Consider the following 27,358-nt stretch of genomic DNA (forward strand, 5'->3'; position numbering starts at 1 on the left):
ATCCCACTGTTTGCCCAGGAAGCACCGAGGTGCAGAGAGCATGGATGCAGGAAGCGCAGCAGGCCTGGCCCCATGTCTTGGTGGTGTGCCCTTGTTCCCGGAGTCTCTGTTTTCCTTTCTAAATGCTTTACTGAGGTGTAATGTGCATCACAAAACCTCCAATGTAAGTGCACATTCAGTGACATTTTAGTAAATGCATAGTTGTGCAGCCATCTCCACAATCCACATTGAGACCACTCCCACCAGCCTACAGCCCACTGCACTCACTCCCTGGTCCCGGCCCCCACCAACTACTGCCGCTCTGCGTCCCCCTGCACAGCTTGGCCTTCTCTGGGCATTTAGTAGAAATGGCATCACACACTGTGGGGTCTTTTGTTCTTGCTTCTTTCACTCGTCACGACTTTTTTTATTCATCTATGACCATCAGTTCTTCACTCCCTTCGTTGTTGAATGGAAGCCGGTAGCCCGTTGTAAGAGGGAGCACATGTAGTTAATCCCTTCCCCAGGCGATGACATTTGGGGTGTTCCAGCCTCAGTTTCTTTACTCACACAAGTGTACCTTGCAAATCTGTTCTGAGGCTTATTGATAATAATATGATGTCCAGCTCCTGGGAAAGAGGCAGGGCCATGGTAGTGACCAGTAATGAATGCCACTGATAGTAGTATGATTGACAGGAGCATGATGTGACCATTCTGGAACCTTCAGCTTAAAGAGCCCTGTCATGAGAAACTAGATATCGACACCAAAACCAGAGGGGAAAGAAATATCGCCAGTGGCAGAATTAAACAGAGAAAACAGCTGATTCATGAGCTAAGTGTCAACTTGCTGAGCTCATTACAGAATTCGTCCCACGCTGGCAGCCTGCCACTGCCAGAGGGAAGAGTGCCATGGGATCGCGCCCTGGGATGGGTTGAGTGTGTGTGGGAAAACACGGATGATTTCAGCAATGGCTGGTAGACCCAGGTGACAACACCCTTGGGACCCATGGCCTCTAATGAGAAACATGTGTGCCTGCCCACCTCCTGAGTATGGCCTATTCTCTGCCATGAGGACCCGGCATGGCTGTCCCGCTCTGCCGAGACTCTCCCGCTGCCTTCGACATTTTGGTCTTTGTTTCCCAACCTGCACAGAGTCCTGGACACACTTTATTTCCTTCCTTCCGTAGCTTCCTATGTGCTACCCTCATTTAAAATACATATGCATATATATATTACTGTGACCTTGTTTGCCATTGTGTGTGTGTGTGTGTGTGTGTGTGTGTGTGTGTGTGTGTGTGTTTGCCACCTCTGAAGTATGTGTATGTAATCTGCACAGTCACACTGGGAAATAACTGTATATTTATCCTCTTTTGGCAAAGCTAGGCATTAGGACACACACACTCACACACACACACAAGCTCACCCTCTGAAAAGATGCAGAGGCAGGACTGGGGCGGGACCGCCCCTGGCCACACGCCACCACATGTCAGGCCCCACAGCCAGGTCTGATAACTGCCCCCCACTAAGAGCAACACAAGAACAAGCAGTCCCCCACCCCATGCTGTCCCTCCAAACTGCAGGATTGAAAGACCCAGGACGCTAGAGGCCTGTTGGAGTTGGGGTGTAAAGGCCCTGAGGCTGGAGGAAGCCTGGGTGTTGCGGGAGTGGGGGCGGTGACTGGCACAGCGGATGTGTTCTGAGCTCCAGGTTGGGTGGCAGGTATACAGTTGGGGGCTGGAGGGAAACCAACACGGGCCAGAGGGTGAGGTTCCTGGGCGTCTGGACACTGAAGTGGTGGACTACATGCTTGTCAGCTGGAACTGACCTCTTTTATGCTTCCTTTTACCCCAAAAAAAGTAAAGAAAAAATTGGAAGGACAGCAAGACTGGAATTAGCAGATGGTAAGCATAACCATCTGTGGGAAGTGATGGAGGCGGGCTGCAGGGACAAACCCAGAAGCTTCACGTGTCCCCTTTATCTGATGGGCCGGAAGAGAATTTCCAAGAGAGTTTATCCAGTCTGAACAAAGCCCTACTGAATAATCATCGTGTGGGGACAGAGCCCCAGAAAGCACTTTCCAGGCTCTCGGCCTCACATAGACAGGTACTGGCTCAGGTAGTAAATGGCCATCAACTGTGATTGCATGGCCATCAGCTGTCGCTAGTTGGCCGTCAGCTGTAACCAGTGAGCCATTGGCCACTAATATAACTGCTGTGGCTACGCTAGCAAAAAAATGGGGGCTAGCAAGAAGATGGTGGCTGAGCTAGCAAGAGCGGATTGCAGAGAGGTGGATGCCGCCAGCCAGAATATAGTGGTATGACTCCCCCATCTATGGCTCCATGGGTGTTCCTTTTTGGCCTCACCATATCCTGCATTCTTATGTGGGGAGCGGGAGCAGAGACCCCGCATGACACCCTGCACGACACATGGCTCAGTGAGCAGGGTCTCCCGCATGACACATCGTAATAATAATAATAAGAAGAAGAAATATTTGGTGTGTCTCTCACACGTGGGTATTCTGCAGATAATACAACATTAGCTGCTGCCATGTTGGGCCTTCCCTCTGGTATCCTCGGGGCCAGCTCCTCATGTCATTTAGGGCTTTGCTGGAAGGCCACCTTCTCAAGGAGGTCTGCCTGGCTACCCTAGCTAAAATTGAAATTCCCTTTCTCTGCACTTCTTATGTCCTTTTTCATCCTGATTTCTTTTCTTTCTTCTTCTTCTTCTTCTTTTTTTTAATGACCTTTAGTTTTAGGTAGCTCTGTTTTAGGTTCACAGCAAAATTAAGAAGAAGATACAGAGATTTCCCATACACCTCCCGCCCCCACACATGCACCGCCTCCCCCATTATCAGCTTCCCCACCAGAGTGGTACATTTGTTACAATTGATGAACCGACATTGACATCATAATTACCCAGAGTCCATAGTTGACGTTGTGGTTCACTCTTGGTGTTATACATTCTATGGGTTTGGACAAATGTATAATGACATGTATCCATCATTATGGTATCAAACAGAATAGGTTCACTGCCCTAAAGATCCTCTGTGCTCCATCTGTTCATCTCTCCCTCCCCACTAATCCCTAGTAACCACTGTTGGTTACTTTTTACTGTCTCTACAGTTTTGCCTTTTCCAGAATGCCATAGAGTTGAAATCATACAGGATGTAGCCTTTTCAGATTGGTTTCTTTCACAGAGTAATGCTCATTTAAAATTCCTCCGTATCTTTATATCTTCCTCTCTCTCTCTCTCTCTCTCTCTCTCTCTCTCTCTCTCTCTCTCTCTCTCTCTCTTTCTCTCTCTCTCTCTCTCTCTCTGTCTTTTCTGTTGAATAACATTCCATTGGCTGCATGGACCACAGTTTATTTATCCATCACTTACTGAAGGACATCTCGGTTGCCTCCCAAGTCCTGGCAATTATGAAGCTGCTTTAAATATCCATGTGCAGGTTTTTGGTGTAGATACAAAGTTTTCAGCTCCTTTGAGCAAGTACGAAGGAATGCGATTTCTGGGTCTCATAGTAAGAGTTTGTTTAGTTATTTTTTTAAATTAATTTCAGGTGTACAAAATAACATAGTGATTAGACATTTAAAGTGTTAACCCCAATAATCCTGTACTTTCAGGGATCATTTCTACAGTTTGTGTAGTCTTTGTAAGAAACCACCAACCTGTCTTCCATAGTGGCTGCCCATTTTGGATTCCCACCAGGAATAACAAGAGTTCCTGTGGTTGCACACCCAGGCAGTGTTTGATGTCATCAGTCTGGCCACTCCAGTACATGTGTAGCAGTATCTCATTGTGTATTTTGCATTTCCTTGCTTACATATGATGTGGAGCATCTTTTCATGGGTCTATTTGACTTCCGTATATCTTCTTTACGTATATCTTCTGAGATGTCTATTAAGGTCTTTGGCCCATTTTTTTCAAATTGAATTATTTGTTTTCCTATTGTTGAGTTTTAAGTGTTCTTGGTGTATTTTGTATAACAGTCCTTTATCTGATCTCACTTTTGCAAACATTGTGTCCCAGTCAATGGTTTGTCTTTAGGTTCTCTTGACAGTGTCTTTCATAGAGCAGAAATTTTAAACTATGTGTTTCATGGATTGTGCCTTTGGTATTGTATCTAATGAGTCAATGTTATAATGCACAGCACAGGGGAGGTAGTCAATGTCGTCACAATTTGTATGGTGACAGATGGTTAATAGACTTACCATGATGAGCACATTGTAAGGTATTTAAGTGCAAAATCACTATGTAGTATATCTGAAACTAATCTAATAGTGTATGTCAACTATACTTTAATAAAAAAATTTTAAATTAAAGTCATTGTCAAAACCAAGGTCATTTATATATTTTCTTATGTTATCTTTGAGGAGTTTTATAGTTTGGAATTTTATATTTAGGTCTTTGATCTAATTTGAGTTAAGTTTTGTGAAGAATGCAAAGTGTGTGTCTAGATTCATTTCTTTTTTGCATGCAGATGTCCAGTTGTTCCAGCACCATTTGTTGGAAATACTATCTTTTCTCCATTGTATTGCCCAAGATCAGTTAATTATATTTGCGTGCATCTATTTCTGGGCTTTCTATTCTGTTCCACTGACTTATTTTTCTGTTCTTTATGTAGGACCACACTGTTTTGATTACTATAGTTTTATATTAAGTCTTGAGTGTCAATCCTAAAACTTTGTTCTTCTCTTTCAGTACTGAGTTGGCTGTTCTGCATTGTTTGCCTCTCCGTATAGATTTTAGAATCAATACAATATGCTGATATCCACAAAATAATTTACTGAAATTTTGATTAGGAATGCACTGAATCTATAGATCAAGTTGAGAAGAATTGACACATTGCCTTTTAACTTTTTATGATTTAAGAAGAGGGGAGGGTGGCAAATTTATTATCTGTCCCCCCCTCCCCTACCCACAATGGAATTTAACCTTCAAGAGCACAGCTATATTTGTCTATTTTTTTTCATTGTTTTATCTGTATTGCCTAGAAGAGTGCCTGGCTTTTAATAGGCAACAGATGAATAGTTGTTAATTAATGAATTAGAGTAAATGAGTGAACAAACTTAAATGCACACTCCTTGGATGAGAAGGACTATGGATTTCTACCATATGGAATAAAATGAATGTCTAAATGTTACACATTTCAGTAAAGCAATCCATTACAATGTACAATCCATGTAATTTGGATTACATGAGGTAGCAGAAATATATCCAGTGACTTGGCTACGTTATTGTTTGCTTAAATATTTCTCTTTGTGGCTTGGGAATACACAGACACAGGATCTGAGAATTTAAGTTTCTGTTGTTCTTAGTTCAGATATTCTGTGTCAACCAAAATAAATCTAAGCAATTAATCTAGGATAATATGTTCTGAATAATCAGCGGGGACAATTTTATAAATATGTTAGTGGATGTGATTACATCATTGTTTCTAATTATGTGATATGTACTATTTATTATAGAGAAATACTATAGCAACCTCTCATTTATGTAGCAAACTAGTCTTAAGAGGTAAGTTCCCAAAGATTTGTCAATGACTGGTTGTTCTAGATCAGTGCTCTCCAATAAAACATTGTGCCATGATAGAATATTTGCACTGTCCAATATGGCAGCCAGTGGTCACATGTGGCTTTTGAGCAATTGAAAGCCTAATTTTTTAGCTTTATTTGATTTTAATTTATTTAAACTTGATTTGAATAACCATGTATAATGACATTTATACAATTGGAGGACTGAACACTTAATTTTCTTCAATTTTAATTAAAATTCAGAGGCCACCATATTGTACAGCACATGTGTAGAAGGTTTCCTCTAACAGAAGCTTAAATCCTTGCAATAGATTGGCCTGAAAGACGTCACAAGTTTCAAAAGCTAGAACAACAAATTCACATGAAAAATAAGAATAAATATGGCAATGATGTTTCATCTCCAAGAGAAGTTTGATTTCCCATTATAAATATTTGCCATGTCCCATTATATTATCTGTGTTCTTTACTTTTTGCATTTTTATGAGCTGTGCCCATTTTGGTCTAAACACCAGATCTTGGATTTACTAGACTGCTTTGGTTTAATAATCATATAGTTTTACTGTTTACTGATTCATTTATTCTGAATTTATTTGTAACACTTTCTGGTTTCTAGGTGGTCATTCATTGCATTTTTAAAAATGTTTTGACTTAATGTTTAGATTGTTTATTTTCTTTGTTTTTAATAAGGAAAGAATTCAGGACTTCAAATATCTCTAAATGCAGCATGAGCACATCTCACCTTTTTTAAAGAACCAGCTTTTGGTTTCTTTGATTTTCTCTTTTGATTTTCTGTTTGCAGTTTCATTGATTTCTGTGCTATTGTTTTTCATGTAAACATCTTTTATTTTTAAGTTTATTGGGGTGACAATGGTTAGTAAAGTTGCATATGGTTCAGGTTTATAATTCTGTAACACATCATCTGTACGTCACATTATGTGTTCGCTACCCAGAGTCAGTTCTCTTTCAATCACCATATATTTATCCTATTTACTCTCATCTACCAGCCCTTCTCCCTTCTTACCCTCTGGTAACCACTAAACTATTGTCTGTGTCTATGAGTTTTTGTTTCTTTATTTGATTGTCTTGTTCCTTTGTTGCTTCCAGTTTTATATCCCATATATCAGTGAAATCATATGGGTCTTGATTTTTTCTGTCTGACTTATTTTGCTTAGCATGATAATCTCAAGATCCATCAAACAAATACAGTAAAGTTGCCAGCTACAAAATCAACATACAAAAATTCATTGCATTCCTATATGCTAACAATAAAATATTAGAAAAAAGAAGTAAAAAACAATTCATTTTGCAATTGCAACAAAAAAATAAAATACCTAGGAATAACCTTAACCAAGGATGTGAAAGACCTATACAGTGAACACTAGAAGACATTTTTAAAAGAAATTAAAGAAGACACAAAGAAATGGAGAGACAGTCTGTATTCATGGATTGGAATAATTAACATAGTTAAAATGGCTGTATCATCCAAAGCAATATACAGATGTAATGCAATCCCCATCAAAATCCCAATGGCATTAAAAAAAAAACAAAAAACAAAAAACAAAAAAGTCATCTGCGCTAGTTCTTATTCTTTTCTTCTGCTTACTTGAATTTAATTTGATCTTCTTTTTCTAGTTTCCAAAGGTGGGGACTTAGATTATTGATTTTAGATCTTTCTTTTTTCCTAATATAGGCATTCAATACTATAAAGTCCTCTATATGTGCTATTCCACACATTTTAATAAGTTGTGTTTTCATTTTAATTTTGTTCAAAACATTTTTAAATTTCTCTTGAGATTTCTTCTTTGACTCATGTGTTATTTAGAAGTATGTTGTTTAATCTCCACATATTCAGGGATTTTCCAGTTATCTTTTTGTTGATTTCTAGTTTAATTTTATTGTGGTGTGAGAGCAGATACTGTATGATTTCTATTCTCTTAAAAATTGTTGAGGTATGTTTTATGGACTGGAAGGTGGGATATCTTGATGAACATTCCGTGTGAGCATGAGAAAAATGTCTGTTTCGCTGTTGTGAAGTGAAGTAGTCTATGTAGATGTCAATTATGTCCAGTTGGTGGATGGTGCAGTTAAGCTCAACTCTGCCCTTACTGATTGTTCTGCCTTTTGGGTCTGTCCATTTCTGAGGTGAGAGTATTGAAGTCCTCACCTATGATACTGGATTCATTTATTTCTCCTTGCAGGCCTATCAGTTTTCGTGACACTAGTTTGATGCTCTGTGGTGAGGGCATACATGTTAATATTTTTATATCTTCTTGGAGAGTTGTCCCCTTTATCATTATGTACTGTCTTTAATTTGTCCCTGATGACTGTCCTTACTTTGAGGCTGCTCTGTCTGAAATTAAAATAGCTACTCTTGTTTTCTTTTGATTAGAGTTACCATGCTGTATTTGTCCATCCATTTACTTTTAATATACCTGTATATGTGTCTTTATATTTAAAGTGAGTTTCTTGCAGACAACATATAGTTGGGTCTTGTTTTTTGTCTACTGTAACAATCTCTGTCTTTTAATTGGTGCATTTAGACCACTGACACTCAAAGTAATTATTGATGTAGTTCAATTGATATCCACCATATTACTGTTTTGTATTTGCTGCCTCTGTTCTTTGTTCCTATTTTTGCCTTCCTCTCTTTTTCTGCCATGCGTGCTTTTAATTGAACATTTTAGATAATTCGACATTCTGTCTTTGTTTAGAACATCAGTTATACTTTTTTTTTTTTTAACTTTATTTTAGTGGTTGTCCTGGAGTTTGCACTACACATCTGCAACTAATTCAAGTTTATTCTCAACTACCACAATGATTGGTGTTATTCTTCAGTGATGCATGGCCACAGGAGCATAACAATGACAGTAGTAGAGAGGCAACAGGGGGTGCTGGGAAAGGCCTGTCTATTGGAGTCATTCGACTGGATTTTAATCTTAGCTACTCCATCTAGCTAGCTCTACAAAGTTGGACAAATTTCTGCATTTAATATTTTTTTTCTTTTAAATGGGAATGCTAATTCTCATTTCATGTTTGTTATTAGTATAGGAGTAATAAAGACAGCAAATCACCTAGCACATTACCTGTCACGTAGATGGTCCCCAAGAAAAAGTAACTATATAAATATATAAATATATATATATATATATTTATATATATATATATATATATATATATATATATATATATATATATATATATAAAATATTTGCCATGTCCCATTATATTATCTGTGTTCTTTACTTTTTGCATTTTTATGAGCTGCCATTTTGGGCTAAACACCAGATCTTGGATTTACTAGACTGCTTTGGTTTGATAATCACATTGTTTTACTGTTTACTGATTCAGTTATTCTGAATTTATTTGTAACACTTTGTTTCTGGTTTCTAGGTGGTCATTCCTTGCATTTTAAAAAATGTTTTGAGTTAATGTTTAGATTGTTTATTTTCTTTATTTTTAATACTATATATATATATATATATAGAGAGAGAGAGAGAGAGAGAGAGAGAGAGATGGAGAGAAAGCAAGAGGGAGAGAGAAATATGGTGAATGCTTAAATAAAAAAAATTATTACAGTAAAAGACATATTGCTATTAATCTCCCCCCCCCCCCCCCCAGGATACTCCCTTTCACTTCAAACACACTTATCCCATTGTTCTTGCCACCTTCTGAAGCAGTTCTGGAAGTCCTATTTCATGAGTGTCTTTAGTTGTGGTGTCGTGGCTGCCTCCATGTCCTGAATCATTCTGACTTTGGGGAAGAGCCAGAAGTCACACTGTGCCAAATCTGGTGAATAAGGTGGATGAGGACACAACATAATGCTTTTGTGTGACAGAAATTGCCGTACCAGAAGTGATGTGTGACACAGAGCATTGCCACGATGGCAGATGAGGTAAAGACACTCACGAAAGAGGACTTCCAGAGCTGCTTCAGAAAGTGGCGAGAATGATGGGATAAGTGTGTTTGAAGCGAGGGGGAGTATTTTGAGGGGGATGAATGGCAACGTGTCTTTTACAGTAATATTTTCTTTTTAATTTAAATATTCACCATATTTTTTTATCATACCGTGTGTGTGTGTGTGTGTGTGTGTGTGTGTGTGTGTGTGTGTATTATACACAGTAAATGTTAATGCATAAGCCACCTGAGAGCCAATAAAGAACGCTGGGTCTTGAGGTACTCCAATACATAGCTCCCTTTTTCCTAACCTTTTTTCTTTCCCTTTCCCTTTTCTATACCTCATATATTCTGAATAAATTGTAAAATGTGAACAGAAAGTGTAACTCAGGTGGTAGACCTATATCTCCCTTTTTCATTACTGATAAAATCATATTTGAAGAAAGTGGAATATTTGTGCATGTGAGTGGCTTTTCTAAAACTGGACCTCAATTTAGACCTATACATTGAGTTGCAGGAGGTGCTATATCCCTGGCAGAAACCCATCTCTGACAGCTGCTCACCTGTGCTGCTCACCTGGCAGCTAAGCTTATCCTACAATCAAGATCCATTGAGTATAGGAGCTTCCAACTGGAGAGGCTATCCCTGAGACTAAAGGGCTGTACTATGCTTGTCCGGTTTTGATTTCAGACTCACAGATAAGTTATTCTGTCACTGAACAGGAACTAGGAGGGGTGAGGAGAGCAGTGCTCCTGGGTCCTGCTGTGCTCAAGAAATGAGAGTGTGGGTGAGGCTTTACCTGCTACAGAGGGTCACCTTTCCCTCTAGGTTCATTCTTCAGGCAGGCGTGCTACTGGGAGTCAGTCACAAGTACCATTTTAATCTAAGCTCCATTCTTAAGTTATGTCACCATTAGGATGAGATCATAGAGTGAGGCGAGATATACTGATGATTTAAAGTTCAAGTGAATTAAATTGGTATAACAAACAAAAATAGGAGAGCTCTTCAGATTTTAAAGACAAGTGCTGTAAAAGCTGGACATTCACAGTGTTGTACCCTTGAAGCTTCAGCTATGACACTTTTTAAAATTAAAATGTATCGAGATGACAATGGTTAGTAAAATTACATGGGTTTCAAGTGTGCAATTCTGTATTACATCATCTATATATCACATTGTGGGTTCACCGCCCAGAGTCCGTTCTTCAATCACCATATATTTGATTCCGTTTACCCTCATCTACCACCCCCTTCCCTACCTACCTTCTGGTAACCACTAAACTGTTGTCTGTGTCTATGAGTTTTTGTTTATTTGCTTGTCTTGTTCCTTTGTTGCTTTCAGTTTTATATCCCACATATCAGTGAAATCATATGGTTCTCGACTTTTTCTGCGTGACTCATTTTGCTTAGCATAATACATGGAAACAACCAAAGTATCTTTTGATAGATGATTGGATAAGGAAGATGTGGTATACATACACAATGGAATACTACTCTGCCATAAGAAAAGATAAAATAGTGCCATTTGCGACAAACTGCGTGGATCGTGAGATTATTATGCTGAGCTATGACATTTTGAGACAGAAGAACCGCTGCTTCTAACAGCAGACAAGAAATATGAAGATTCCAGAATGTTTCTGAATGAATTCACTGTCAGTAATCATTTGTAACAGGTAGGGAAAACTCTAGTGTATCACTTAATTGTGATACTCTCAAATTACGCATCTGCTTCCTCCTGCCGTAAAATGTCCCCAAAGCCGGATCTGTAAAACATCAGGTACACTCAGCTACATGGCATCCTCCCGTGATGGTGTGTGTGGGCCGAAGGAAGATACTGGCACTTCCCCCAAGTCACACTTACTCTTCTCTGCTAGTTGTTACACTGACCCAAGTTGACCAGGTCACAAGATCCCGATAGAATTCAACACAGAGGCTGAATTTGTTTGAGTCATGCAAATGCAGAAAGGCACAGAAAAAGTCTGCTCCTTGGCACACACACCCTTCTGTGCCAGCTCTCCAGTGGGCCTCCAGCCAACTCCCACAGTCCTCTGCTCTTGCCTCCAGCCCACATCTTTCCCTTCCTCCCTCCCAGGTGCCATCAAGTGTTCAGATGTGGCAGATGTGACCTGACAGCCCTGTGGTAGGAACTGGGGTTTGTGAGAAACCTGGGCTAAGTCCTCTTTGGTGGAGTCTAATAATTTGAATGATGCCGTAATGACAAGATTTATGGCGTTTAACTCTAACCAGAAACCTTAACCCAAGTGTCAAATGTCAAATGGTAGCCTTTTGAAACTGTAGATGAGCAATAGAAAGTGACCAAGTTTAGAGCTGAGCAGATGACTGGATTCCAAAGCCTTGACGGATATTAGTTCGGGATGAGGGGTGATTCCTGTGATCAGCACACCATCCCCAATTGTCCTTGAAGGCAAGAGGATAGAGGACACCCCATGCCTGAGCCAGGGACAGGGGGGACAGGAATGAGATGTAAGACCTCCTGGACAAAGAAGTGACCTTTGGGGCTGTTTCGTTTCTTAGAAGATTTTGGCTGAGTTTTGAATTTCGAAGCATCACAAATAAACATGAAGCCAAAACTTACTGAGATCTTGGACACTTGGCGAGCGATACACTGGCCTTGGACCAGATTCACATGTGACCTTGAAGTTATAAGGAAATAACAAGCAGATTATACAAGTTCAGTGAATGTTGAAACTGCCTTGTGTTTCTGAGACATCACTAAGGAGAATGAGTAGACTATTCCCAACACAAATCATGCTTTTGGAGAAAAGATGAAGGAGGAGAGTAAAAATGAAATGAAAAGGAAATGTAAACGCCTCTTCCTCTTAATGAGCCTGATTGTGGTTTCACTGTGTTGAGTGATAGCCAGCTGTCTTGCACAGAGCTCATGGTGTTATCTGAGACAAGCTTGGTACCAGTTCAGTGGGGATCTCTTATACTGCAGGAGAAACAGGCTCAGTGGTTGCACATTCATGCATTTCTCCCCAGTTTCCATTTATTTTTTGATTCATGCAACTTTTATGGACAGCTTCTATAAATAAATATACATTAATAGAAATCTACCAACTTTCAAATTTTGAATAACAACACATATAATACAGAAAACATCCTGCTTTCAATATTCAACATTGTCTTTTACTTACATTGTTCATAAAACAGCATTTTCTCAGCACCAACATGGCACGCATTCTTTCCTGCTTTATAAATGTTACATCAGTGTTTGGTGGGCTTCCCAATGTCAAATGATTTACAGAATTGGCCGTGAGAGATGCAGTGCCCAGGAGAGCTCCTTGTAAAGCCTGGAGGATATTTGCTTTTCTGCAGCCTGGTTAATAATCCACCCAGCTGACATCCCAGTGGTAACTGTGGGCAGCTGTACACTAGGGATTTTATGAGTTTCCAAATAAATATTCTTGATTCAGCAAAGAAAAACTTTGATAAGAAGAAAACATCAATCTTCCATGATTACCCTAATCTTTTAAATAAACTCTCAAACTAATACAGCAAGATAATGGAGTAAACTTTTTGTATTTTTCATGTTCTGTTGATTATCAAGGAATACCCAAATATGTCTTACTAGTTATTACGTTCTGTGTATTTAATGAAATTGGGGGTGGTTTAAATATAGAAGATTGTAACTCATACTAAATTATACAGGAAACAAGTGCAATGACTGACTCTGTTAATGAAAACTCACCAGCTGCAACTAGTCACTCTTGCCTGAGGATCTGGTCCTCTCAGCCTCGGCCACCCAGAATGTAGCCTTGAACCCGGGGTAAAGCAGGGATGGTTTTGAGGCTGGAGCAGCTATCACAGAAAAAAGTGTTTTAGGCGAGGAAGCCAGAAAGAGTGTAAAAAGTAAGGCATCAGGCCAGAAGCAAAGATGTGTTTGGGGCGATTGTGGTGTTAGTGTACGCGAACGTTTGTGTTCAGCGGGGTCTCCTACTGTACAGTGAAAATCCCCCCAAGTCCTCGGAATTATCTGAGTGAGGTAAGATATTTTACACTCAGTGTTTCATTAATTCAGCATCGCTCCTTTGCATGTTTGCTGTAGGTCATGTGTTTAAAATATATTATTAAGTGCTACAAATTCATGGCAAGTAGCTATCCTTCTGTCCACCGTCTAGGAGACAAAACGGCACAGAGAGGCTGAGTAAATCCCCCAAGGTCACACAAATGATAATATAGAATTGGATGGTAAGTGCTGGGTGTCTGTCTCACCTGACCCCTCTCTTGGGCTTGCACAAGAGATGCTACATAACATCCACTCTAGAGAACCAAGGGTTGGTGATGGGATTCTAAGCAAGGAATTGTTTATGTATCAGATAAGTTTTTTGTTTTGTTTTTTAAGCAAAAATGATTTTTTTTCATTTAATACTTAAACTGCTTTCAATAGTGGGGAAAACCTCTTTGCTTCATGTGATTACACAAGGTTGAACATATTGACGATGGGTCATGCTACTCCTGGGTTAGCTGAAATGCCAAAAGGATGAAACCCAACTGGCTTTAGCTATTATTTAATTACATTTGGCTGTTCCTTGATAGAACTGCAGACATTAAAGCATCACATTCTAGTTTAGTTGGTAGAGTTCTGGACTGTCAGAAAGATTCCACAGTCACTGGTGTGGAGCAGGTGTGAGCGGCTGCCTCCCCCACTGGGATCCACAGCTTGCGTCCCAAGAATTTCACTCCACTGGGAGGTGGCATTTGGGCCCCAGGAGGTCTGCCCCCTATGGAGCTGATGGCTTCATTAATAATTTACCAAGTTTATCTCTACTCCACCAGCAGGAACACTGGGGCCAGTGCTTAATCTCTAAATGTAGGATAAGCCTGGTCTCCCTTCTTTTATATCACCCACTCCAACCCTTCTGTTCCCAAGACTTGTATTTGCCCCTTTCCCAAGGTCTAAGAAGTACTTCTCCATGCCTGCCATTGTACCCCGTACAACCACTCACTCAGACAGACAACCCAGCTTGACTTGGAACTTCATTCAGTGGCAATGAGGTACCCTAAGCATCGACCCCAATGAGAATCAGACAGGGGCTCCGAAATCAGAGGCACATTTGAACAGGCACCTGGGTGTCAGCGTCTCTGAGCCCCTAGTAAGTGCCTCGCTCCATGTACTAAACTGTCAAAATAACTTGGTAAATATCAGCACAATTGTAATTCCAGTAGTTGAGTATTGGAGAGTTCTACATGATGCCATGACATTTCTTTAGGAGTGATTCCTTGTATTCTGAAAGGAGGGCAACATTTAGTCACATCTGTAAGGACTTTAACAATTCACCTGTAATTCCGTGATGCAGGAGTGCCACTGACTGGTATTTTTTTTTTTTTCCCTAAGTAAGGGTGCACACAATTTTAAAACTTGAATAGTACAGAAAGATATAAAAATGAAAGTGGAATTCCCCTCTTGGAGCCCTCCTCCTCAGCTTCCTCTCCCTGAGATAACCACCATCAATAAGTTTTCATCAGCCTTTCCAGGAAAAGTCCCTAAGTGCAGATGCATGCTTTTTAAAATGAGCACAATTGGGACCACGCTATATACTTTATTATATATTTTTAAAACATTTAATACCCTTTGGAAACCCTCCAGTGTAAACCTTAAACTTACAGGTTCTGAATTTATCCTGATTTTGTTCAAATCTTTACACTATATTTCCTCGTCAGGTGACCTTATGATTGACCTTGAAAATGTTAATCACTCTACCTATCTACTTCCTCCTGAACAAGAGGGTAATGGTTACCCTCACATCATAGAATCGCTGTGATAAATTAGGTATTATATAGAATATATTGGCCACGGTCTCAGGAACTCAAGCAAAAAATGTTTAATTATGATTATCGTCAGTACAGAATTATCTCATCTTTTTTTCAATGGTATGTATTCTCCAAATATATAAATGTACTTTTTTTAAAAATTACCTTGAATTAATGGGTAAACATTTAAATTATTTCTCGTTTTTACTATTTTTTTTGTTTCATTTGTACTTTTTTGCTACTGCTCACAATGCTGCAACATATTATACGTTCATACGTGTTTATCAATATTGGAGAAGTGCCTACAAGAGGAATTCTGAAAGTTAAATTCCTATGATTGAGTTGTACATTTTCAGTGTCGGTAGCTATGGGACCTGCTTCCTGGGCCTGGCCCCAGTTCATACTTTCAAGCATGTCACGTGGCCTGTTTGTTCCCATGTCCTTCAACAATTGTTACTGTCAAGCGTTAAAAGTATTCATCACTCTAAAAGGCACAGAGTAGTCTCCCAATTTTATTTTCTTTAAGACATTTTTAGTGTTTTTATACTACATGTTTGTAATACTGTATAGACATTTCTAGTGTTTTCATAATGTCAGTTCTTTCCTCTTTTCTTAATATTTTGCTTAGAAAGACCTTCCTGATTCCCTAAGAAATTATTTTATGCTTATGGATTAATTTTGTTAAATTATACTTTTATAGAAATATATATATATATATTATACTCAAGAGTAAAGAGTTTTGCAAATTACTCTGTTAGGACTGTGATTTCATCTTTTTACTTTACTTGTTTGTAAACACACAGCTGTACTAATAATCTAGGTTTGCATATGTGTGGTTTGTCTATTATTGGGTTTAAATTAACTGACGTTAGTATAGTGTGTGATCTCTCTCTGTTGCTGGAGTACAGTCATGGAATGCCCGACCCACGGTGCTGCAAGGGTGTGGATGGAAAGAGCACAGAAACAGGTCTTTCCCTCTCATAAATTCAGCCCAGGTGTGAACCCTTGAACACGTGCTCTCACGGGAGGGCTCAGCGTGCTTGTAAACAAACAATAAAAAATCACTTCTTTAGGTGTATAAATGTTGAATAACTCTTGTGTACACCTGAAACTAATATAATAGTGTATGCTAACTCTATTTTTAATAAAAATATTTACAACATAAAAGTAGAAAAAAATAAAATAAGAAAGTAATGCTTGGAGAGCTGGTCATGTCTCCAGTTGGAAATACAATTGTGTTTTCCTTCTTCCTCCCTGTTTCTCCAGTCAGGCATGATAAGAACACAAGAAGCAGATTACTTCTTAAAGCCACTTCCTCCACACCTAGCAGGGACACTCAACACCTCTGCTGGGGGCGGGCCTGCCTCCCACATCCTGTACAAGCGGTCTGCAGAACCACGGTCTCAGAGGGGGCTCCAGGGAACCATGGTCCAGAGGCATCGGGAGCTGGAAAAACGCCACCTCTTCTACCAGGAGAATCAACCCCTACCCGGCGGCTCTCACCTCAGGCACCCACCAAAGCAGCATTTCTGTGGAAGACGCAAGAAATGTATGTAAGGGCGATTCTCTTTATGTATTTAACCCTTCTGATATTTCCATAAGTCAGTGGAACATTCTGAATTTTCTTCAAAGTGTGTCTGTCCCTGAGGTGACATTTACTGACTACTTGCTAAGCTTAAAGTGAGCCCATTATCTGTGTGTTCAGTACAAAACCTGTCTTCATGGTAGATAGATAGATAATGGGAAATATTTCTGGGTTTTTTGGTGCTTTTTTTTTAGAGTTGTTTCCTGGGCAGATTAAGTGACACACAGCTGAGAAATACAGAATGTCTTCAAAAGAACCCTGGCATGTCTCCTCAGTAATTCTATATTTTTGAGGTCTAGATTGATTAGAGCCCACATACTTTTCCTGCTGAGGTAATTTATTCATATTTATACACTTGACCGACCACATCGAAAGACAGACCAGGCATGATGTAATTTACCTACTATTTCTCAACCAAGGCTTTATCGAAGTCTTTTTTTTTTTTTTTTTTTTGTCACAAACATTTAGGAGGTGACATGTTATTTACATCTTATGTAAGAACCTCTCACAAATTCAGGAATAGGAGTCCATGTGTTCTGGAATGTCCCTCATTTCCTCCAGCTTTCCCCTCAGGCATCACTCCATTAACCCTTCCCCCAGGAGCTCATCTGTGCCCACCTTCACCTTTGTCTGTTCTTTGGTTTCCTGGGCTGCTATAGCCAGGATCCTAAAATAGAGGTGTGTGTGTACAGGTAAGTATTGTGGAATGGAGTGAATGACTCATAATCACGTGGCACCTACAGGGAAAGAATAGGTACCATTAAACTGCCAGCATCTGTGTGTCATCTGAACTCATATCTTCCAATAAATTAAAATCCTGTGCTACATGCAAATGGACTGCGCTACATTCAAACAGAAACACTCAAAGCCAAATTATCGACTTAGTCAGTGGGCTCCGTTTCACTTAAGGGAAGCAGCATGAAGGATGCAATTGAGAACAAAGGGAGGTGACCAGGAGTCTGAGGAAGTCGGGGAGGGCAGGTTGAGTGGGTATTAGAACAGGGTGTACTTCTCAGCGACGCTGCCTGGGGCCACATTGACGGGAGAGGCAGAGGGGAAGGTGGCAGGGGAGTGGGCCAGGTAGGGTCAGGGGCAAACCATGGACAAGGTCAGAGCCAGAATGCCTGTTGGCAGGGTCATGGCTGGGTGTGATCAGTGCAGAACACATTTCATGTATCCGGGAGGAAAACCTGATCCAGACAGGAGAGGTGAGCAGGGTTATCTCACCTCCCCACAGGCCAGGGTTTAGAACAAATGTGGTCACAGGTCCTGAGAAAACCCAGCTGTTGTGACCATTCTGAAGCGAATGGGACCCTTTCATTCTTATCTGGAGGTGATCAGAGTCATTCAGGCCACTGGCAGCTAAGGCACAGCTGTGCATGCAAGGTAGTAAATGCATTCTGTTTGCTGTGGCTGCGTGTGCAGCTGTGTGTGTGTGTGTGTGTGTGTGTGTGTGTGTGTGTGTGTACAAGTATGTTGTCTTGACAGGTATTTTAGAATGTCTGTAGTGGGGTTGGTTGGTGAGAGGCAGTTATTTGAAAAAGACTGATAATATGTACAATAAGATTTGTATTTGGAAAATGGAAAAAAAGTAGCTACTTTTAGAACAAAACCAGAAAAGGAAAGGGTCGTAAAACACCTCTTGCCAGTGGAAGACGTTAGTGATCACTATGGACTGTTTTGGTTTGCCAACTATTCCTGTCCCCTCCCTGCTGGGATCCTGGCAGTGCTGTGCTCCTGGGCCCCTGGGGGCTGGGGTTGTGTGACCAGCAGAGTTGACACACATGACTTCCAGGCTGAAGCCTGTAACGCTCGGGACCCGTCATCCGCGTGTGAATATTCCCATTTCTCCATGAGCCTTTGGACTCCCCTGGGCTTCTGGGTCAGTGGGGCTCACACTTCCAAGACTCTTCCCTATTAGAGTCTCTGGTTCTGAAAATGAGAGACTTTCTGTGTGTCTGGGCATCTCTCTGTGGAAAAGGCAAACAAAGGCAGATTGATTTGCTCAAAATCAGTAGTTGCCCTGGACCTCAGGCCCATGAATCAGTGTGCTGCTCCTGGCTGCTGGCCCTGCTGAGGGATTTTGAGCTGGGACTCGTGTTTGGGGGAAATGCTGCAGTCACCATAATGAGGGGCAGGTGACTTCCTAGGAGGGGCTGGTCAGAGCCCTAGCAAGTAAGATTCCCACCCCTGGGTTTTCTGCTGCTGGTCCGAGTACAGAGATCAGGGAGGCTGCTATTCTCCCATCGTGTTCACTTTCCTCCTGCACTTGTGTTTCCACTGGTGGAGATGATGACGGAAGGCTTGGGCCCACATGGACAAATCTGAAACCCATTTCCAACACTTCTGAGGGAGGGACCGGGAGCCAGTTACGTTCCTCCCCTGTGCGCCCGTGGCCTCATCGCTGGGCTGGTGGAGAGACAATAAATTTCAGGTAGACAGCTCTTAGGGTAGAGTTCACTTCTATGTCAATTCTATTAGTGTTAACAGCAGATGATGAGAGCTTAGTAGCCATTAGCTGGTATAACTATTATCCTCCTAAAGGATCATTTACATTTGGAAGTATTTTAGGCAAGAGAGATAAAATGTATTAGACGTGGGTACCAGTCAAACAAAGCAACATCTTCTAGCTGCGTGGTCCATAAATCGAGTTGAAATCATTTATGGAATGCTAAATACATGAATATTTTGAAGTCTACTTTCACGTGCCACAATTCTAACCGCAGGTTCGGAGGCATCACTAAACTGATTTGTGTTTAGCATAGTGTTAACTTGTTGATTATATATGCCAAAACCATTTATAAATGGCTGCCTTCAAGGGGACAGAGTGTATTTTGCTTTCTAAGTAAATGAGGTAAATACTCATGGTGCTTTCTAGGAAAGTCAGGTCTGCAGTGAAGAAGCATTCGGGAAAACCCATCTGAAACACTGCAGACAAACCAGTCACGTGTGCAGACCTGAGAGTCAACTTTAAAAACTGTCGGTTCATTAAAAGTCTTCAGCTAAGAAAACAGTGAAAGATAGCACTCTTTCTTGGGTCAGTTCCATCGCTTTGTCAATAACTCTTTTTCAGAGCCTGTTCCACAAATCCTTACGCTTAGAGCCTGGACATTTTGCTTTTGGATGCTAGCTCTTCAGAGCCACATGACCTTCTCTTGTTGTTTTAGATCAGGACCGAATTTTACAAAGGTAAACATAGCAATGGTTTCCATGACATCCAGACTATATGGACTTCATTTAAAATTCTGTTTCACTTTAACACAAGTTTTGCGTCACAAAGTTTTCAGGGTTACATGGTTCATTCATGATCATTCATCTTGAAAATCCAATTTCAATAGAATAACTTCCACCCCTGGTTTTGTGTGATGAATGTGCATGAATTTGCTCTCCCGACCTCCCTCTGTAGACATGCCCAAGGTGCCCAAGGAAGACCTTTTCATCCTACCTGACGAGTACAAGTCTTGCTCACGGCACAAGCGCTCTCTTCTGAAGTCTCACAGGAATGAAGAACTGAACGTGGAGACGTTGGTGGTGGTCGACAAAAAGATGATGCAAAACCACGGCCATGAGAACATCACCACCTATGTTCTGACAATTCTCAACATGGTACGAACTTCCCTCTTTTTGAGGCCACGTGTATAGTTACACCTTATGGGATGTGCGTGGGCATGTGTGTGTGTATGCTTTACAGTCTACTTCTTATTACGGAATTATGTCTCATACATAGAAATATTTTATCTGTGATATCGCCTTCAGTTTTACTGTGCTCCAATGAAAGCCATTTTTAGATCTTCAGAGACTATATCGGAGGATAAGCAATGTAACCCTCTCTGTAAGCCGGTAACATGTCTTGATGTACTGATGTCTTTAGTTACCAGAAATCTGGAAGAGGATGCTGAGACATTGTAGCCATCATATCTGTTTGTCACCATTATGTGTGTGATTAGAGATGGTTCTATAGGAATACTCATTGTTAGGAATATTAATGTCCACATATTGAGTTTACTTTATTTTACCTAAGAAACAGAAATACAGTACAACCCTTTTGAATGTCATCTCAGGTCAAATGTGTCTGTGTCCCAGGTTGGCAGCTATGGCAATTATGGAAGAGTGATGAGAGGTCTAAATTCCGTTTCACCTAAGTGACATCTAGATAACAGAAGACAAAATCTTGCGTCACCAAACGTGTTTTAAAAAATAGTTGTGATGACAGTATTTTAAAAATATTTTTAAGTCCTAACTCAGTGAACAGAGTGCCCCTAAATGCGTGTCATGTTCCCATGATGCCACGTGGCTATTATAGCTTGCATCACCTCTGGTAGACTGCCCGTGGCTTACGCCCCCCCAGGGAACTGAGAGAGATGGTGACACTGAGGTCCCTACCACTGCATGCCCACAGGGCTAAGGACAGCCGGGGCCAGGATGCTCTGATTTGTGCAGGTGTTGCCTCTGTTCTGCAGAGCTTCTCTAATGTTTCCACACCTGCAGTGTAAAGTCCTGCGAGGCAGCCAAGTGCCAAGTAAGCTCCCCGGTGCATTTTACACTGCCATCTGTCATTGCTCATCACCTAACTGCCACTCTAATATTCATTTCTACATCTGCGATCATCACCTCTAATGTTTGCCTCTTTCTTTGATCATTTTCTTTCCACTTTTCCTTCTCTTTTCGTGTCCTCTTGGCCTTTTCCCAAGCATTTATTTTATGCTTCTGGAATCCCTTGCCAGAAAAGCTTAGTCATCCCCGTAAGTACAAAATCCTCCTTCTATCTAATGAGGACATTTATCAATTCAGAGACCTTATAATCACTTCATTGGTGTTCGAGAAGAGGTGGAACCTCCCTCCGCAAACTTCAGTTTTTCACTCCAAGGCACGAACGACAAGGATTCCACAATCCATCTTGGTCAATAGAGATCCCGGTACCTGTCTGTCCAGCAGTGGAAGAAACGTAGTGTTGCTAATTAACTGGAGATCACAGGGATTAGCCTTGAGCTACAGGACTCCAGGCCAACTGAGGACTCTGAAAAAAGTGTCACATATGGGGACTGACATGGATTGCTTGTCTTTTTCAGGTGTCTGCTTTGTTCAAAGATGGGACCATAGGAGGAAACATCAACATTGCAATTGTAGGTCTGATTCTTCTGGAAGAAGAACAGGTATTATATCTCTTAACACAGCAGCTTTCCAGACCCTCTCCCCAGAAAAATCAATGTAAACTAATGCTTTGTTTTCCTTAATATAATTGTTCTATAATTCTTTACTTCCCTTTCCCTTGGGGACAAAACTTTTAAAATATTTTTTTGTCTAACTCAATGCACTGCTTGTCAGTTCCTTGAATGATTATTTTACTTTTTGTGGTTTTCATGCAGAGGTAGTAAGAAGTACTAATTTAATTGGCTCATGAAAAATGGAATAGAAGAGCTGCATTTAATATAAGGGTGGGAAACGCACTGGGAATAAAAAGTACAAATTGTGTCTCTAGCCACTGTGAACTTTTAGGTTGCTGGGTAGAACTGAATGAACCCTTTATGTCCTTTGCTAGAAAACTGAAAATGCCCCATAGCATAGAATTTAAATCATACTGTGTGGCATTGCTTTGTTTCGCTCTATTATCTCCCAGCTTCTGAGACTGAGCCCACTAACCCTCACCACCTTCAGTCTTAGGATTTTATTCTCATAGAGATTCTGCTGTGATGAGCACATTTCTCTCGTTGCGTACAGAAACCCAGTTGTGCTGGCTCTTGGTAGCATTTGGGAAAAGCTGCAAGTCCCTGCCTAAATGCACGGATATTACACTTCCGTTCACAATGAAGATGTATGTGAACATTTCCTGTCACAGTAATGGGGCTTCTGCCATCAGAGGCCCTCACTTGTATTTTGCCCAGAGCTCATCCTTGATGGGTCATGGGCCAGGGTGCCCTCCCCGCACCCACTTCCACTTTGCTGATGTGTTGGCAGAGGCTCCTGTTAGCCATGATTTTCTTATTTATAAAACCAATGTTTTAGATGAAATCTAAGATCATTCATAAGATCTAAGATGCCTCCAGACTTTAATATTCCGGGGCCGTGCTCTTTTCCTGGGCAGTGTGGGAGCGTGTACGGGCAGGCTGAACAGTCAAGAAGATACAAGTCCATTGTCTTCTGTGTGAGTGTGTGTCTGTGTCGGGGAAGCGGGTGCTGAACCAGCAGGGCTTCTCAGGTGACAGGTTAATTATTCCTTGTATTAAATCGTGTTCACCTTGGAATTCCTCCAAGCTGCAAAGAATAAGCGAGGTTATCTTTTGATCGTACACCTGTGTTAACTTTAATTAATGCAGTTTTCCTGGAAATCGCCAGCTGAAGAATGCAGGGCGTGACCGAGTGCTGAGCCTCGCCATTTAGCTCAGGCATATAGGACTTTCTGGAAAGACATAATAAACATGGAAGGAGAAAACATGTCCCATGACTGAGGGATAAATGTTCCAACGTAATACTCTAGTCATGAAAGCTTTCAACACATTGTCCTAAGCTTGAAGTATTTAACCTGGTTTTCTCTGACCATCCACAGGAAGATACAGCGTTCCTATAAATAGGGCTCATCGCAGCCTGCTCCGGAGGATGTTCCTGCCCACCCCACACATAAATTATTCATTTCCCACGAGTTCACACATTCTTCACGCTGATATTTCACTATCTCTTTGTTAGAGCTTGGTATATATGAACAAGGTTGAATGTCTTCTATATATTTTCCTTCTGCTTCCAGTTTATTCCAGAAATGAAGCTTTCCCATTTGACCTGCTCTCCTCATAAATACGTCAGCTCTGTAGGAAAATGGCTTAACTTAACACTGCAGTAATAGATATTCAAAGAGCTGTAAACTGGAAATCCCACTTGCTCAGCATGGCTGTGAAATAAACACCCATGGGCTAGGTGTGCTAGTGTATGTGCTCAGTCACATGTAAATGAACCTCTTGCCTCATATAACTTTGCAAACAGTTTTACAAAGATTTTAAATGCAAAAATTATATGCACTGAAGTAATCTTTCTTGGGTCACTGAAAATGCATTCAGGGTCAGCTACATATATCCTGGCTGTTTTTGTATAGAACTAGAGAAGTCAACGTAAGTGTCTGCACTGAATCTGTACAGGTTTTATAGAACACGACCTTTTTTTTTGTATTTTAATATGTAAAATGGATAACTTATGTGCTATTCAGATCCCTCTGTGTGTTTGCAATCCAAGTATGTGAGAGTTTGCTGTGATCCAATGCTAACAACAATTGCATTATCACCTGTTTTCTTTCTCTTATTATGGGGGGTCTCGGTCTTTCTTGCACAGCCAGGGCTTGTGATCAGCCATCACGCAGACCACACCTTAAGTAGCTTCTGTCAGTGGCAGTCTGGCCTGATGGGGAAAGATGGAACTCGTCATGACCATGCCATCTTACTAACCGGTCTGGATATATGTTCCTGGAAGAACGAACCCTGTGATACTTTGGGTAAGATCCGCCAGCAGAGTTCTGAAAAACGCACCTGTGTTATGTGCCTTCTGTGGCCTAAGATTTTGAGTATCTTTGCCTTCATTCCAAATCCAGAAGCAGCGACCACTGCTGAGTACAATTGTAGAGGCTCACATCCCCATATAACCTTTGGCCAAGCAGAAAAGTATGCATTTATTTCTCAAAAGTGAATATTTCACAGGGAAACATCCCTCATAGATTCAAGAGTTCCTGTCTCTTCTAACTTAAGAAAATATTTCTTGTATTTCTTCCTCCATGTGTGTGAATGGGGTCAATAGATTCAAGGATGTTTCATTAGGTGGCTGAAATGGTGTGCTTATGAATATCTGTAGTGATAGCACAACAGTGTTATATTCGCCATTTTTCCATATCTTTATAAATGTCTCAACCATAGCAATCTTTTTACATGTTTATAGGGCTGAGTATATTTTTGAGGTGGCACTTAGATGGTTTTCCAAATAGTGCATGTAAATAAAGCACAGTGAGCTACTGACGAGGGCTGTCCTGGATATTTTTCCTACCTCTCCATTTTTCCCCAGGATCTTAGGGAAGAAGAAAGCTTTATTACAAAAACAAAGCAACAAATGAACAAGACAAACAAACAAGCAAAAACTCATAGACACAGACTGCAGTTTAGGGGTTATCAGATCATGAAGGGGGAGAGGGGTGGTAGAAGAGGGTAAAGGGGGTCAAATATATGGTGATGGAAGGAGAACTGACTCTGTGGTGAGCACACAATGCAACACACAGATGATGTGTTATAGAAATGTACACTTGAAACCTATATAATTTTATTAACCAATGCCACCCCAATACATTTAAATAAAAAATAGAAATGAACAAAACCATTCGGGCAGGACTCAGTTTGATAGAAGTTAGCCCTGACACTTGTCCTCAGGAAGCCTGCTTACAATACTGGCCCTTGGCTGGCCTCTGAGCACTTAGATCTCTAGAAGGTTCCCACAGCCTTGCTGCCAAGCGTGGCTCACTGTGCCTGAACCACACAAATAATGTGGTTTATGCAGGACACCTGCTTACCTCCGGGGAGTCTGGAATTTGGGTCCATGCCAGGCAGAGCGTGCTTATATGACCAGCCCCCAGAAAACCCGTGGGCCCTGAGTGTCTGATGAGCTTCCCTGGTGAACAGTAGTCCACACTGTCACAACGCGTCACTGGGGTCACTGGGACATCCTGTGTGGCTTCACTGGGAGAAGGCCCTGGGAGCTCATGCCTGGTCCCCGCTGACCCCTTCCCAAATACGTGTTCCCGTTGCTGATTTTTCTCTCTGTCCTTTTGCCAGATGAAGTCATACCCATGAGTATAATAGATCCTTAGTCTATGATTCCTCGGGGCAAGTCCTGGGACCTAGGGTGGTCTCAGGACTTCCTGACACATCGATTCCCTACTGCACTTTTTCACTCAATCTTTTAAGGACACAGATGTTTCTAGAACAAGTCAGACATCCTCCCCCATCTGCAGTGAAAACCTCTTCTGCTTTGTCCAGTTGTAACGTGGGACATGAACGTTTCATAGAGCCTTACACTGTTTTCCACGCAGAGGCAATAGACCCCCTCGTCCCACACTGAGGGCCCTCTCTTTTATCACCCAAGAGCTTCCCATCTCATATTTCAGCAGATGAAGATGAGAACCACATTTCCCTAAAGGAGGGGGCTAAATACACGTATATAAGACGACCTCTTCCTTTATTTTATTACAATACTGCTCAATATTCTTTTGACCTTTGTGCTCCATAGGCTTTGCACCCATAAGTGGAATGTGCAGTAAATATCGCAGCTGTACGATCAATGAAGACACAGGTCTTGGACTGGCTTTCACCATCGCCCACGAGTCTGGACACAAGTAAGTGCGTGACCATGGGAGTGGAGAGCCCAGGGTCCTTCCCCGCCCAGTTGGCTGCCATAGAAATACTGACTCATTAAGTCATATATGTAGGGGGAATTCACATATACCCAAGGAGAATGGCATGGACAAGTAGGAAATGCTCCCTTAGGTACTTGTTTTGTTTGTATCTTAGTGCCTCGTCCTGCACCTTCAGTGCAAGGTTTACACTTCCCTCGCTCTTTTCCTCCCTTACACTTGGCTCACACATGCGTGTACCATTGCCAACTCTTGTATCGGTCTCTCTCCCCCGTCCTGTGGGCTAATCTCATTATATGGTCAGCTCCTCTCAGGGGACTCCAGAAGACTGAGGACAGTAACAAGCCCGCCTATGTTTAACTCGTTACACCTGAGTTTGTGTACTGAGCTCACTTATGGAAACTGTAGAGATGATTTTGGCTTGGTGTGCCGAGCAGAGCTTGGGGAGTGCAGGTGCAACAGCAGGTTGGGCCCAGTAGGAGAGGGTTTGCTCCCTACCTTCCCACTTACCCAGGTTGCTGGCTTTGAAATGGGATGACAGCATCAGCGGCAATGGTTGGGCGTGGGGGCTTGGCACAGACGGACGCCGGTGCTGGACAAGCAGCGCTCAGCAGTGGGTAGCTCGTCATCGGTGGCATCTTTTGATGTCAAAAGCTGACATTTATTCCTATGGAATGAAAAATTTCTATCAATTACACAATTGCTATCAATTCTATAAACTTCTTAGATAAGCTTTTGTAGTCTCATCATGCTGTAAGCTGCCTCACCTGAGGCAACGTCTGTTTCTTTCCCTTAATGGTTGTCGTGCGGGGAGGCCTGCGGGGTCTCTGGTCCCACTCCCCATACAAGAACGCAGGATATGGTGAGGCCAAAAAGGAACACCCACGGAGCCATAGGCAGGGGAGTCATACCACTACGGTCTCACTGGAGGCTGGGTTCACTGGACGTGCGACCTGCTGTTCGTTTTGTCTGCAACCCACCGACGACTCTCTTTCACTCTCCTCCACTCTCCTCTCTAGCGTAGCCACAGCAGTTATATTAGTGGCCAATGGCTCACTGGTTACAGCTGACGGCCAACTAGCCACAGCTGATGGCCATGCAATCACAGTTGGCCATTTACTACCTGAGCCAGCACCTGTCTATGTGAGGCCGAGAGCCTGGAAACTACTTTCTGGGGCTCTGCCCCCACAATGGTCCACTTGCTGACTTCCTGCAATTGCC

At 41.5% G+C, this 27,358-nt stretch overlaps 1 protein-coding gene across 1 annotated transcript in view; it reads left to right on the forward strand.

The window, feature by feature from the left end:
* The window catches only part of ADAMTS16 (ADAM metallopeptidase with thrombospondin type 1 motif 16), a 132,508-nt gene that overhangs the window by 26,114 nt on the left and 79,036 nt on the right, over window positions 1–27,358 (forward strand). Inside the window, exons 4-8 of the mRNA XM_019743385.3 lie at window positions 16,446–16,728; window positions 20,171–20,370; window positions 21,834–21,917; window positions 24,079–24,238; window positions 26,014–26,119. Of these exons, the coding sequence (XP_019598944.3) occupies window positions 16,446–16,728; window positions 20,171–20,370; window positions 21,834–21,917; window positions 24,079–24,238; window positions 26,014–26,119 (833 nt within the window). The remainder of the gene's footprint in view (window positions 1–16,445; window positions 16,729–20,170; window positions 20,371–21,833; window positions 21,918–24,078; window positions 24,239–26,013; window positions 26,120–27,358) is intronic.

Source organism: Rhinolophus sinicus, chromosome 3 (genome assembly GCF_057876585.1).
Source record: "Rhinolophus sinicus isolate RSI-liver-muscle chromosome 3, RSI-T2T, whole genome shotgun sequence".
In the NCBI taxonomy this organism is placed as follows: domain Eukaryota; kingdom Metazoa; phylum Chordata; class Mammalia; order Chiroptera; family Rhinolophidae; genus Rhinolophus; species Rhinolophus sinicus.